General features: G+C 35.6%; 1 protein-coding gene, 1 long non-coding RNA gene and 1 other non-coding gene across 3 annotated transcripts; 2 read left to right on the top strand and 1 right to left on the bottom strand.

The window, feature by feature from the left end:
- The first annotated feature begins 221 nt into the window (after window positions 1-221).
- LOC132604768 (small nucleolar RNA R71) lies at window positions 222-327 on the top strand. The gene has a single exon (XR_009568869.1). It is a non-coding gene; the product is annotated as a small nucleolar RNA R71 (small nucleolar RNA).
- Window positions 328-7,623: 7,296 nt separating this feature from the next.
- Window positions 7,624-9,921, top strand: LOC132603597 (uncharacterized). Its single transcript, XR_009568430.1, has 3 exons — window positions 7,624-7,762; window positions 7,849-7,961; window positions 9,701-9,921. It is a non-coding gene; the product is annotated as an uncharacterized LOC132603597 (long non-coding RNA).
- A 381-nt stretch (window positions 9,922-10,302) lies between these two features.
- On the bottom strand, window positions 10,303-13,520 carry LOC132603596 (uncharacterized). Its single transcript, XM_060316722.1, has 3 exons — window positions 12,205-13,520; window positions 11,182-12,099; window positions 10,303-10,986 (listed from the first exon to the last, which is right to left on the bottom strand). Exons 1-3 carry the CDS (start codon window positions 12,472-12,474, stop codon window positions 10,858-10,860), a joined length of 1,317 nt encoding a protein of 438 aa, XP_060172705.1. The 5' UTR covers window positions 12,475-13,520; the 3' UTR covers window positions 10,303-10,857.
- Between the last annotated feature and the right edge of the window lie 1,099 nt (window positions 13,521-14,619).

Here is a 14,619-nt window from a genome sequence, read left to right as displayed (position 1 = left end):
GATTCTCCTTCACTATATTCTAGAGCATAGCACTACCATACGGTACCACATCAGCATTGTTCGAGTGTCAAGCCTGATTATGAGTTGTCAGCTTGTTAAGTATTATGGTCACTCGTCGGAAGGTCTTGTTCATAAAACACCCATCAGCTGCATTGTTAGCTACTGACTGTGTCACTGGATCTAACCCTCGGTAAAACTTCTCCATCAATATATTTTCCAGAAAACCATGATTTGGGATCTTCTGCAGATATTCTTTGAACCTCTCCCAGGCTTCATATAGTTGTTCCCCCGGTCGCTGCTTGAATTCAGATATGTTGTCTCGAATCTCAGCCTTCTTACTAGGAGGATACCACTTTTTAAGAAAAACAGTGACCATCTCTGCCCATGAAGTAATTGAATTTCGGGGCAGCTTCTCGAACCATGTTCTTGCCTCTCCAGCTAAGGAATACTTGAATAGTCTCAACCGAATCGCATCTTGTGGAACATTGTTCTGGACATGATTAGCACACACATCCACAAAATTCTACAAATGACGTTGAAGGTCATTCTCGGTAGAATTCCGAAATTACCCTCAAGTTTCAGTAGCTGGTAAAGAGATGAGTCAATTTTCACAGTAGATGCTCCAACTCGAGGTTGAACAATGGCAGATGCATAGTCCTCCTCTTGAACCAGTTCAGCAAAAATATTCTCATCATCAGATTCATCCGTTTGATTGTTCAACCGATTCACCTGATTACCCGCACGCTGATTTTGCTGATTTTGATTCATATCCACCTGGTTTACATAAAGTAGCAAACAAGGTGTGATGGAATAAGCAAAAGACTTTAATCAAAGCAAACACTATTTAGTAATTTCAAAACCGTATTCCCCGGCAACGGCGCCAAAATTTGATACGCTCAAATTACACCTATAAATGGTATAAAGCGGACGTTGTCAAATATAGTAACCCAACAAGGTTGGGGTCGAATCCCACAGGGAATATGGTGTGAAAAGGGTACTAAAGTCGTAGATGCTAAGTTCTAGGTCTAATATCTTAATCCGATAATTTTTGTAAAAGTTGGTTTTTCTATGACTAGTTGCTAAATTATTGCTTTGGTGAATATTTATGGTAAAAGATACTAAGGTTGTGTCCCCGTCAGATAGAGTGTATGATCATGGGTATTGATCTTGATATACTTGTAATGGATCATTATATGAATGCACTTAATCTCTATGTGAATCTCTACTATTTCCCAATAAATAAAGATTATATCTTTCTTTGATTTTCCCAAATATAAGAAAGTGATTATGAAGAACGATTAATCATGCCAAGTAAATTCCTCTTATTCCTAAGTGAATTTATTAAACAAAGTTTAAAGCTTTGAGTTCTTGTTAATTATTCTTACCAACCCTAATTATTTTTCCAAATAAATTTAGGGTTTATGGCTTTAATCAATGTTTGCAACCATTAATTATGAATGAAGAATGAAGAATAATTAAACCCTAATAATTCATTGTTTGTATATCAATCACAAACTCAATCACAAAACACCCATCATTGGGTTCACAACCCTAGTAAGGGAATTTAGCTATTCATGACCAAGAACAAGAAATACAAAATTGAAGAATTCATAATTGCTTACTTTGAAAGAAAAGATGAATTGATAATACTTGAATTGATGTTTGAATCTTCAAAAACTAGAGAGTATTTGATGTTCTAAGTCAAGAGACAAAAAATATAATAACTGATGTCTATTAAAAACCCTACAAAGGCTATTTATAGGTTTTGGAATTACAGAAGTTTCAGATTTGCACTTTAGTCCCGTCATGGCGAAATACGGTCCGTAAATCACTTTACGGACCGTAAAATTGGTTTACGCCCAAGTTGGCTGCTCAGTTGTGTGCAACTTCCCCTTTTGAAATACGGACCGTAAAGTAGTTTACGGACCGTAAAGTAGTTTAGCATGGTCGTAATTCAACATCCAATACTTCGACTTTCTGCCAGATGCTCAACTGGTTAAATACGTGATGGAATACGGACCGTAAACTGAAATACGGTCCGTAAACCTAGCTCGTAAACCACCATCTTCTCAGCTTGACTTTCTGGTTCTGTTATCCTTAAACACGACCATGGAATACGGCCCGTATTGTAGAATACGGACCGTAAACTTCAATTTACGACCTGGTTCTGCACTTCAACTGTGATTGTGCCGAATCTGTTCCTTTACCTGAAAAACACTAAAAACCACGTAAAATTACATAGGCTTTCTTAAAAACAAGTAAAACTTAGAGTAAAAAAGCATCGATTGTGGCGTAAAACCACGCCACATCATATACCAACTCGGATTGACTCGAAACTTGTTTCTGAGCCTCCGAATGTCGATAAGTGTACGTATCCATCGAGACTTGATTTATGTGCATATGGTTTCTCACGACTCTGCTCGTGCATGACTTAATGTATCTTTCACTGAGTCCCGGGCCAGGATATGTTATCGTGCGCATTCCACTGCATTGTTCACCGCGTCCCTCATAGGCGGGCCGGGATCTGTTATATGCATATCTATATCATCATGAGTTGGGAGTGGCGGCCAGGATGGCACATGATGATTCTGTCCACCGCGTCCCGTACTAGAGGGTCGGGCTCTGTTACATGCATATATGATATATGATTTTGGCATATGATGATTCTGTTTACCGCATCCCTCACTGAAGGGCCAGGATCTGCTATATGATGATTCTGTTTACCGCGTCCCTTATCATAGGGCCGGGTTCTGTTATATGCATACATGACATATGATTTTGGCATATGACTCTGTTCACCGCGTCCCTCCCTAGAGGGCCGGGCTCTGTTAGACGCATATGTGATATATGACATCATCTGAGCACTCTGTACGTTCTGTATTCCGTCCGATATATGACATCATCTGAGCACTCTGTACGTTCTGTATTCCGTCCGATATATGACATCATCTGAGCACTCTGTACGTTCTGTATTCCGTCCGATACATGACATCATCTGAGCAATCTGTACGTTCTGTATTCCGTCCGATATATGACATCATCGGAGTATTCGGTACGTTCTGTACTCCGTCTGACTTATGACATCATCTGTGTGTATTGTACTTTCTGTACTCCTCTTTGACATATGACCTCAGTATATGTGATTTGTGTCTAGAGAACAAGCATTTTGATATTCTGGTATTTTTGTGTTTTGGATTTGCACTTTTTCTGATCTATGATATCGGCGTACACGCTCTGAGTTTGGAAGATAAACGTTTTGGTAATCCGGATAATGTGCTTACTTCTGTACTTCTTGTTCCGATTATGGTTCTGTTTGTTGTATTTCATGCCTTACATGCTCAGTACATATTCTGTACTGACCCCCTTTCTTCGGGGGTTGCGTTTCATGTCGCGCAGGTACACCCAGATGATGTGAAGTTACTATAGAAGATGTTCCAGCAGAGTTGGCAAGCTCCATTTTCTCCTGGAGTGCTGCCGAGTCAGAGTATATGTGTTATGGTTTCTGATCAATGCTAGAGACTTTGCAGACAGAGTCGTGGGTATAGTACGTCAGTTTTGTGAGCGGCTCCATCAGCCGATATGTCATTCTGTATTATGTGTTAGACTCTATATGATTACAGATTTTGTCTAATTCGAAAACATCGATAAAAGAAAGATTTTTGAGAGCTCACTATGTTTTTACTTTTATTTGGTTTCAGAGTCCGAACAGATTATGTCTGTATTAAGAGTCTGTGGGTTCGCTCGGCTCCGGATGTGGGGTCGGGTGCCCATCAAACCCTAGTAAGGTTAGGGTGTGACAAAGGGGTAACATTTCAAGTCCTAAGGGGAAACTAAACAATTGTGCCAATCTTTATTTAACTGCGGTAATTCATATTCCCTATCTACATTATAACTTTAGGCAACAACACAAACAGCTTACCAAAAGAGACTTAAACAAGTCCAAACACAGACCTCTCATTTACTTCTCCCCTCTTACCTCTTTTTTTTTTTTTTTTTTTTTTTTAAGAACTAGTAATTCAACTTTAATGAAGCAACGAAGACCATATGACAAGTTCCATGTTCAAACTGACAAACAGCTCTATTTGAAATTACCAAACTATATACTTGATAGGGAGTGATGTTGTTATTTCATTTTTTCTAGTTTATAAATTAGCAGGACCATTTAACACATAAATAGCAAACATAGTCATCTTGCCATTTCCAGTTTTAAAGCTTATACTAAATCTTTGATAGTTTCAAATTCCTTTTACTTGAGATGATCAATCACAGAGACTAGTCACAACAAATCCCTACTTAGCCTGTGCATGAAAATTCAGACTTGATACAAAATGGACAAGCACATCAATGATCCAAATATTAAACAACAAACCAAGAATCATTAAGCACATCTTAGTCTAGGCAGTATCTGAATCAATACTTAAGCTAACAACACAACAAGCAATCATCCTCTAACACTATCAAACTAAATCACACACAACTGCATCAACATCTAAATTCAGTAAAGAACTAAATAAAAGCGATAAAATGATAAGTAATTACCGTTCTGTTGTGCAACTTGGTTCAAGAATGGATTTGGAGCCTCAACTTGCCGCCGAGTCTTTAAAATTTTTAACTTGAAATCCCAAGTTATGAGCATAAAACTCAAGATCAGGGTTTTCTCATATGCATAGGTGTGTCCAAACTCTCTCTTTTCCCGCAATGAAATAGGGGTCCTATTTATAGAACCCCAAAAAATGTGAAACCCTAGTCTTCATACGATGTGGGACTTGTGGGATTTCTGACAGATGTGTTTGTCTTTGGCCATCAGATAACTAATCGAACGGCTGATTGCGAGTCAATCTTCCCTCGATCCAACTCGTTCTTGAAGAACCAATAGGAATTGAGGGTTCAAGGAGGTTGAGCCAACGTAATAAATGAAATGTGTACTGAATTGACAGAAAACATGAAAATCAAGAGAGAGAGGGATGAGAATTACCTGTCTTAGGTGGTGTTTGGTAAGAACGAGTGTTTGCATTAATTGAGGCATACAAAAGCTGAACTCTTCTACCAGATTGACAGAGGAGAGAGGAAGATTTCATGGCGGCGGCTAGGGTTTTTTGTAAACCCTGAAGAGAACAAAACATAAGAGGTTGTTTGCCCCCTTGAAGAAATGGGAAATGAGAAAGGGGTATTACCCCTTTAGCTTTGTAGTTGGGCCGGGTCAGTCTGTTTATGGACAAAGGGGCAATTGGGCCACCATATACCTATATATATGCCATACATGTATATTCAGGTATATATATGTACCTGCAATACGCACGGGGCGAACATGTCTATTCACTTTAATTAACCAGTCTTTAAGGTTTGTATTTTGAAAATAACTTTTAAAAACATTGTAATTATTATTATATATAGCAACATATACACAATGTATTTTATGTACCATCACTTTAGTCATAATTAAAAAATTGAGTTTAAAAATTAAAAACATAATTAAGTCTTTGAGATGGAAAGAGTCGGACTTTTTTCTCATTGTCATGACAATGAAAGTTGTTTATCGATATGAAAAAGAAAATTAGTAAGAATATGAGGGAAAAGTAAAATTTTATTCTAGAATTTTTTTCTTTTAAATTATTTAATATCTTATGTATATACCGATAGGTTGATATCCATTTCAATTAACTAACTATTCAGATCCAAACATAAGAACCATTGTTGTACATATTGGATTTTTTAAAAGCAAAACTAATAAAATATTTTTATTAAATTTATTAAAAAATATATTATAATTTTTTATATTAACAATTATAGATAAAAAAAATTGTTACAAAGAAATCAAAATTAGAAAGATATATGTTATCGTAAATCACCAAATTTTAATTCCAAAATAAAAATATAAAGTAATACATTTTATAAATGTAAAGAAATAATAATCAGAGACTGCAAAGGAGTGTAAAATAAGTAAAGTATTGACAAAGAAGGAAAACGGGGATAAAAGTCACTCCCTCCCTTCACTTTTACTTGTCCACGTTAACATATCAAGAAAAAGAAATTTTTCTTCTTTTTATTTTATCCTTCATATTAATTACTCATTTTCAAATCATTTTCTGAGGCTATTGAGACTATACACCAATAAATATGAATATTATGATAAAATATATTAATTCTTAAAGAGCGTGAAAAGTTAAAAGTGAAAAAGTTATGTGTAGGAGAATTAAAATTGAAGCGCATACGTGTATACATGAGAAGAGAATAAATACTCAGTACTATGACATATGTCCAAGTGGGATAAAAAAGTAGTTAGATTAAAGTGTATAATTTATATAACTTTTGGTACAAATTTGCATTGCTATTGTTCGTTCTCTCTTCACGTTTAAAGTATTGACAAAGAAGAAAAACGGGGATAAAAATCACTTCCTCCGTTTACTTTTACTTGTCCACGTTAGTATATCAAGAGAAAGAAATTTTTGTTCTTATTATATAATTTTACCCTTCACATTAATTACTCATGTTCAAATCATTTTTGAAGGCTATTGAGATTTACACCAATAAATATGAATATTATGGTAAAATATATACTCCCTCCGTCCCATATTACTTGTCATTTTCCCTTTTGCACGCCCCTTAAGAAATCATAAATAAAAGATATATTTTACTATCTTACCCTTATCTCTCTCCAATGAATACATTAGAAAAATTCACTATTTTCAAGAACATTTATTACTAAGAGTAAAATTAAAGTATTTAATTAATGTTGAGTACTTCATTTATGAACAGGTAAAAGTGCACGGAGGAAATGAATATGTGTCAGAGAATTAAAATTGAAGTGCATACATGTATACATGAGGAGAGAATAAATATTCAGTACTATAACATATGTCCACGTGGGATAAAAAAGTAGTTTTGTAATGTGGCCAAGTAATATGAGACGGAGGGAGTATTTCATTTATTAATTCTGAAAGAACTTGAAAAGTCAACAAGTATAAGTGCACGGAGGAAATAAATGTATCGGAGAATTAAATTTGAAGTACATATGTGTATATATGAGAAGAGATAAATATTTAGTACTATGACATATGTCTACGTGGGATAAAAAAAGTAGTTAGTTAAAATGTACAATTTATCTATATATATATATATATATTAGAAATAAGAAAAATATAGAATAGAAAAATAGACATATATTTTTGGTAATGTAGCCAAGTAATATGGAACGAAGAAAGTACTTCATTTATTAATCCTTAAAGAATGTGAAAAGTCAAGTATAGTAATGTGGTCAAGTAATATGGGATGAATGGAGTACTTCATTTATTAATTCTTAAAGAATGTGAAAAGTCAAGTATATTAATGTGACGAAGTAATATGGGACAAAGGGAGTACTTCATTTATTACTCGAAAAAGGCTCAAATATGCCATCGAACTATCAGAAATGACTCATTTATGCCACTCGTTGAAAGATTGGCTCAAATATGCCACTGTCGTTACCTTTTTGGCTCATTCATGTCATTATTCACTAACGGTGATTTTAAAACACCAGAGATGCCACGTGGCAAAAATTTATTGGTCCACGTCATTTAAATGAAAATCAGCCAAAGTAAATCTTAATTAAACCAAACCCGACGCACCCATCTTATACCTATTTCCTTGCCCCTCTTTCATTATATCATAACGATTAAGTCCTAATCTAACCCATCTCCCCGCCTTTCTTCCAACATCGATTTCAAGCAAACAAATGTGACTTTTCAACTTTTTTGTTGAAGGATTAAAGGAATAGCTCATCAAGGTTAGTTCTTATTTAAAGTCGAAAATGGCTATTTAATGTGGTGGGTGGGGTTTAATTTGGGATGATACTGATCATTTTGATTGCAGGGCATGGGATTCGTGGCAGGTCTACTTCTTCTTTACATGAGTGAAGAAGATGCATTTTGTTTCCTGGTTGCATTGTTGAAGGGAGCCGTTCACACTCCTACGGAAGGTACTTGGTAAGCCTCAACCTTCAAACTGCTTGATGCAACCCCTGATAAATGTAGATGGTCAGTACATTTGAACTATCTGATCAATTCCTAAGCATGAAGAATTTGACTGTTCCTTCTGACCCTACTATTGACAATGGTATCCAAGTTAAATACAGAACTTTTTAATTTATTCTTTAATCCTTAATGCGGTCAATTGGTTACAAATTCATAAAATCACTTCCATAGTCTAGGGTCCCTATAATAGCTTAAACATGACAACATAATGTGTTTCTGCGTGCATATAGAGCCTTTGTCTAGTATGAGCTACTCTTTCATTTCCAATTTATACAATGTTGTTTAATTTGGTACATGTCTAGTATATATGATGGTGTTCGATTTTGGCACAGAGTTTTAAGATATTCATTTTTGCCTTATGTATTATATCAGTTTGTAACGGAAAAAAAGAGTAAATTAATTGTTGAAAGTTAGCTTGATAGAGAAGATGTCTCTGTAATTAAATGGATTTGAATTCTTAGAGTGGTGAAAGTTAGGGTTGTTCACAGTTTTGGTTAAAACCAAAACCAAACCGAAAATTTAACCAAACCGAATAAAATAACCGACATTTGGTTTGGTTTGGTTTTAAATTTGAAAAACCGATAATATTTGGTTTGGTTATGGTTATAGTAAAAAATAACCGAATAAATAACCGAACCAAACCGATAATTATATACATAAAATTTATAATTATTTATATGTATAATATTAGCTTTTCATAAATAATTAAAGATATTTTATACCTTTTAATTATTAATTTAATTTTGGTCTACTTATTTTTAAGGTCCGTGTCTTAAAAGAATATGTCCAACAATCCAAGCCCAACTCTAATAAGTCGTAAGCATAAGGGTTGTTTGTATTTTGAAACCTCTGTTTGACTTGTTCTTTTGAATCTAAACTGCGTTGTAAGTTTGGTCCACCTGATTTGCCAACAGCGTGTCTTTCCCTCAATATGCAGCAAAGTTCACCCTTGTGGGCCGTGAGGAAAAAAGAGCTTCATAAGAAATTTGAAGAATGTAGAGAGAGAATATTTGAATTGTCACGGCTAGTCATAAACCGAAAAACCGAACCAAACCGAACCAAACCGACAATAACCAAACCGGTGGTTATTATTTTACTTGGTTTGGTTATGGTTTTAGACATTTAAAAACCGACTAAATTGGTTTGGTTATGGTTTTAACCAATAACCGACCCAAACCGAACCATGAACACCCCTAGTGAAAGTTGGATAGAGTTTTATTTGTGTCTAATATTTTGGAAGGTCCCAAACTAAAGTCTCCTTTTAATTGAATTCATTCTTACAGTTAATATGCTAGTAGTTTCTGTAAATCGTCGATACCAATATCTTTTAGGTTTCTACTGAATGTGGATTGTGGATTGTGGATTGTGAAACAGAGTGGTAATCTCATCTTCATGGTCTGGAGCAATAGGATTATTCTAAGTAACTTTGGAATAGTTTTATGGCAAGATTGGAATGCTTTATTCTCTTGGACTATTTGTGTTCTTTGTGCTCTTCCTTCATATACTAATAAAGTGAGAGTTGCCTAATCACATATCATGTGATCTAAGTCCAATATGATGATGTGTGTGGTACTTTGTTATTTAAACACTTATAAAGTTGTCAGTTGCAGATAATTTTGCCTTGAGGTTGCTTTCAGCCTATCTAAAGTTGTCACAAAGTTCTGATAAGCTGCTCCATTTCTTTTTTGCAGTAAATACTTGTGATAAACCAATCAGTTAAGAATCGATATGTGAGAATCAAAATACCAAGTTGTTATGCAGTAAATGACATTGAATCATGACAACAATACGAAAAGGAGCTTTTTCTTTACTTATTGTGGCTTATGCAAACTCCTCAATCCTTTATCACCAAACTTCTGTGCTGAGCTTTAAAGGATTGCATAATATCATTTCCTTATATGTTGCTAGCGCTCATCCACTTTGTTCTTATTCAATTGTTCAGAGCCAGAGATGAGGAAGTTGGGGAAATTCCAGTTTCATTTGTCGTCAAGAGAGATAGGTGTGAACTTTCCCAAGCAGATTTGATAGACTTTGTTTCTACCAGGTTGTACCATACAAGAAGATTAGAAGGGTTTACTTCAGAGCTTCAATACCCCGGTCTGCAGCTTAGAAAGATTCTTAGAAAGGAGTTGAAGAACTTATTGACTTCCAAACTACAGAGCCTCTTCATTAACTGTTCGGCTCTAGAGTTCGCGCACTGGTTAAACATAGAAGACAAGGCTTCACCAAACAAACGATATTAACAAGACAAGGCTTCATTAACAACATACTTAACATGATTCCATAACACAGCTTCACTAAAAATATACTTAACATAATTCCCTGTCATTCACAAAATACTTAACTTTACCAAGAACATACTTAACATTTGCATGCTAACTTTAAAGGTTAAACTAATTAGAATAACAAAAACCAACTGTTAACCACTTTAACCTTTAAATGCTAGGATGTTTGAAATGTCTAAGCATCACAAAATAAACATTCAAATGTCACAATCATCAGGGGCTGGTTCTCCTTGCCCCTTTCTTGCCTTCATCTTGATACGCATTTTCCTGACTTCACCTTGTAACTGGGTGCATGTAACAGCTTCATTTCCCCTCCAAGTTGTCTTTGTCGGTGAATAAGGCAAGTTGGCAGGAGTTGACACTCCGCTTGGATCTCCGGTGAATTGAATCCTTCTACCACCAGTTGGTGACCTCATTCTCGTCTTCCTCATGGCCAGCAATGTATCAGCTTCAGATATGACTTTTGGCCGCAATGTTGGGTCTTCGTCATCACCAATATCAGGTCCATACGCCATTGATAGTTGAGTACCAATTTGAGTTTCAAAGCCCGATTGTTGAGATTGCTATGTACCAAATTCAAGTTCATAACAGTTGCTTCTTGAGCTCTGGCCAGATTGTTGAGTTCCATTTGAGGTCTGGCTAATTTTTTCCTTGCCCTTCCCCCTCTTTGGAATTTGTCCGGCTTTTTCCCTCTGTAAACCAAACAAACTTTAAAATGAGACAGCTTTAAACATCAACATCAGCTACAGGACTAAAGCTTGAAACTTTGAAAGCAAATTGAGAAGAATAACACTAACCAACTAGAATTAGCTTTAGATAAATGAAATCTGAAATCAAGAAAAGTAAAATATAGACTGCATATTAAAAACCTTTATTTAAATGTTTACCTTGTGACAACCTCTTGCATTGTGATTTTCTTCTCCACATTTACTACATGTCATTATAGATCCCTTCCTTGAATGACTCCATTCACCCTTCGTCTTACTTGCTTCATCTATTGTTCTATCTCTCTTCTTTTTGGGTCTTCCAAGTGTTTTTATCATTCCAGGTGACTCCATTGCATGAGCAGGATCAACTTTCCAGAACTGTACTCCTCTAACAGGCTGCATTTTATGCTTGTAAGTCAGCAGATAGGCTTCTTTACTGTAAAACCAGTGAATTTGTGTCACTGGATCAACATTCTTATGCAAAAATGCCTTTATGGCATGAGCACAGGGTATCCCAGATAAGTCCCACATCCTGCAGGTGCATCTATTTTGCTCAAAGTTGACAGTATGTCTATCATCACCCTCTGACACCTCATAACCATAATCACCATTAAAGTTAACAATGCAACCATGTGCTATTGCCCCATGATCATTGTACAACTTCATGCACTGTGGACTGTAATTAGTTTTCCAACTCCTAGCTTTGTCTTCATTATCTCCTAGCAAGGCCATTACCTTGACCCTTATTTCCTCCAACATTTTGATAATTGGCATACCCCTTGCTTGTAGAATCCAAGAATTAAAAGATTCTATGAAGTTGTTGTCAACCATTGAGTTCTTACACTTGGTATCAAAGTATGTTCTACACCATGCCTCAGGTGAAATCCTTACCAAGTCCTTCGCAGCAACTTCATCCAATTTGCCTAGCTTTTTAAGTTGATCTTTAAACTCTTCATCATATGTGCTCCAAGCACACCACCACATCAACTTTCTCATTTCCCCACTCCTCCGTTTTTTTAACCAATTGGTTTCAATGTGTTTAGCACAATATCTTTGATGAGCTTGAGGAAGAACATTTCTCACAGAATCCAATAACCCCTGCCAGAATCAAAATTAACAAACAGAACTTTAAAAAATCAGAATGATAAAAGAGAAAATAACTTGAAAAAAAAATCAGAATGAGAACAAAATAGATCTTTGTACCTTTTGCATATCAGAAATAAAGGTCACTCCAGCCCCGTCTTTTAAATCCAAAGACCTCTTCAAAAGCTCCACAAACCATGACCATGTTCTGGTGGTTTCCTTGTCAACCACTGCCCAAGCAATTGGGTAGAATTGGTTCATAGAATCTTGTCCCATGGCAACCAACAACTGACCTTGGACTTTTCCCTTCAAGAAAGTACCATCCAAACCAATAAGTGGTCTCAGGCCACTTTTCCAACCTAGCTTCAAAGCATTAAAACACAAGTACATCCTCAAGAACCTCCTTTTACCTTGCTCAAAAGCATCTTTCGAAATCTGGATTGCGACATCAGTCCAGACTGTTTTAATTCAGCCCCATATGCTTCAAGCTTGTTAAAATTATCCTTGAAACTGCCTTCTAACTTTTCTAGGACCATCAACTTAGTCCTTTAACCTTGGACCTTGTCACATTCAAATTGAAATCCTTTTCCAATTCCATTCTCATGTCCTTAACAGTGTATTTTGGATTGTTTTGCACCTTTCTCTTAAAGTATTGTGCTAATGTCTTAGCATCAGCCCTTGGATTTTTATAACATGGTTTCACAATCATGCTTTCGTTTCAAGGTTTGGATACGAAAAGTAGAGCTCTTTTGTATCCTTTGAAATAGAACATCTAAAAGGACATCCATCTCTACAAGCATATCTAGCCCTAGTGGGGTCTGTTTTTTTAATCTTCAAGCCATAACCATTAGCCATTGCATAGTAATTCATTATTCTTCTAGCTTCCACAATACCAGAAAATGTCATACCCTTCTCCAATTCCTTAAAGTTCTCCAACCTATCACTTACTACTCTCCTCCTTTGGTTGCTAAAACCCTCACGTTCTTCTTCATCATACTCAACATCAGATGGAGCATCAACATGAGAATTAGAGTCCTCAAGACCAAGTTCATCATCAGATGCTATCTCAACATCTACATGATATGTTTCTAAATGTTGAATAATGTTATGAGTATGGATTGTCAAATCAGTAGCATCTACAACAAACAAGTTAATCTTACGAAACTCATAACAAAGGAGGCACTGCAAAGCCCTAATACCATCATCTCCATCAATTATGTAGTACCTACCAGATGGTCCAGCAATTAAGAGTTGGTTAACTTTAAAAAAAATCATCTTTTTTTCGAACTCTTCACATAAGTCTTTATAAGACAGCAAATCTGGGTCAAATCCATGCCAATAATGTACCAGATTCTTATTATATAATAACTGAGGAGTACAGACCCATTCACCCCCAAAGTTGAATAATACTTCCACTTTGTCAATCATTCTTCAATAAAGTTCACGTGCAAAGAAAAGAACAAAAGAAAAAATGAGGGACCACATTAACAACATACATAGGAAATACAAAAACGTGACTAAAATACCCTAAAATGACAATACATTTCGGGACAACAGAAGAGAGGAACAAAATCATAAAAAGACAGAAACTTTACATATTAAAAACTACTTTTACACCATTTACAGAGACAAAAACGTGAATAAAATACCCTAAAATGACGACACATTTCAAGGCCACAAAAGAGAGGAACAAAATCATAAAAAGAATGAAACTTTATATGTTAAACAATAGTTTTATCCCTTTACACAGACAAAAAACGTGAAAACCACATGACTATGAACCCCACATAGACAGATTCTTTACCCACCACATTAAATAGCCATTTTCGACTTTAAATAAGAACTAACCTTGATGAGCTACTCCTTTAATCCTTCAAAAAAAAGTTGAAAAGTCACATTTGTTTGCTTGAAATCGATGTTGGAAGAAGAGGAGGGGAGATGGGTTAGATTAGGACTTAATCGTTATGATATAATGAAAGAGGGGCAAGGAAATAGGTATAAGATGGGTGGGTCGGGTCAGCGGGTCGGGTTTTGGTTTAATTAAGATTTTTTTTGGCTGATTTTCATTTAAATGACGTGGACCAATAAATTTTGCCACGTGGCATCTATGGTATTTTAAAACCACCATTAGTGAATAATGGCATGAATGAGCCAAAAAGGTAACGACAGTGGCATATTTGAGCCAAACTTTCAATGAGTGGCATAAATGAGTCATTTCTGATAGTTCGATGACATATTTGAGCCTTTTCCGTTCATTAATTCTTAAAGAACGTGAAAAGTCAAGTAATGTGGCCAAGTAATATAAGACGGAGGGAGTATTTAATTTATTAATTCTTAAAGAACGTGAAAAGTCAAAAGTGCAGGGAGGAAATAAATATGTGTCGGAGAATTAAGATTGAAGTGCATACATGTATACATGAGAAGAAAATAAATATTCAGCAAGAACGTGAAAAGTCAAAAGTGAACAAGTAAAGGTGTACGGAGGAAATAAATATGTGCTGAAGAATTAAAATTGAAGTGCATACGTGTATACAT

Source organism: Lycium barbarum, chromosome 7 (assembly GCF_019175385.1).
Source record: "Lycium barbarum isolate Lr01 chromosome 7, ASM1917538v2, whole genome shotgun sequence".
Classification (NCBI taxonomy): Eukaryota; Viridiplantae; Streptophyta; class Magnoliopsida; order Solanales; family Solanaceae; genus Lycium; species Lycium barbarum.
This window is presented reverse-complemented; position numbering and strand designations above follow the sequence as displayed.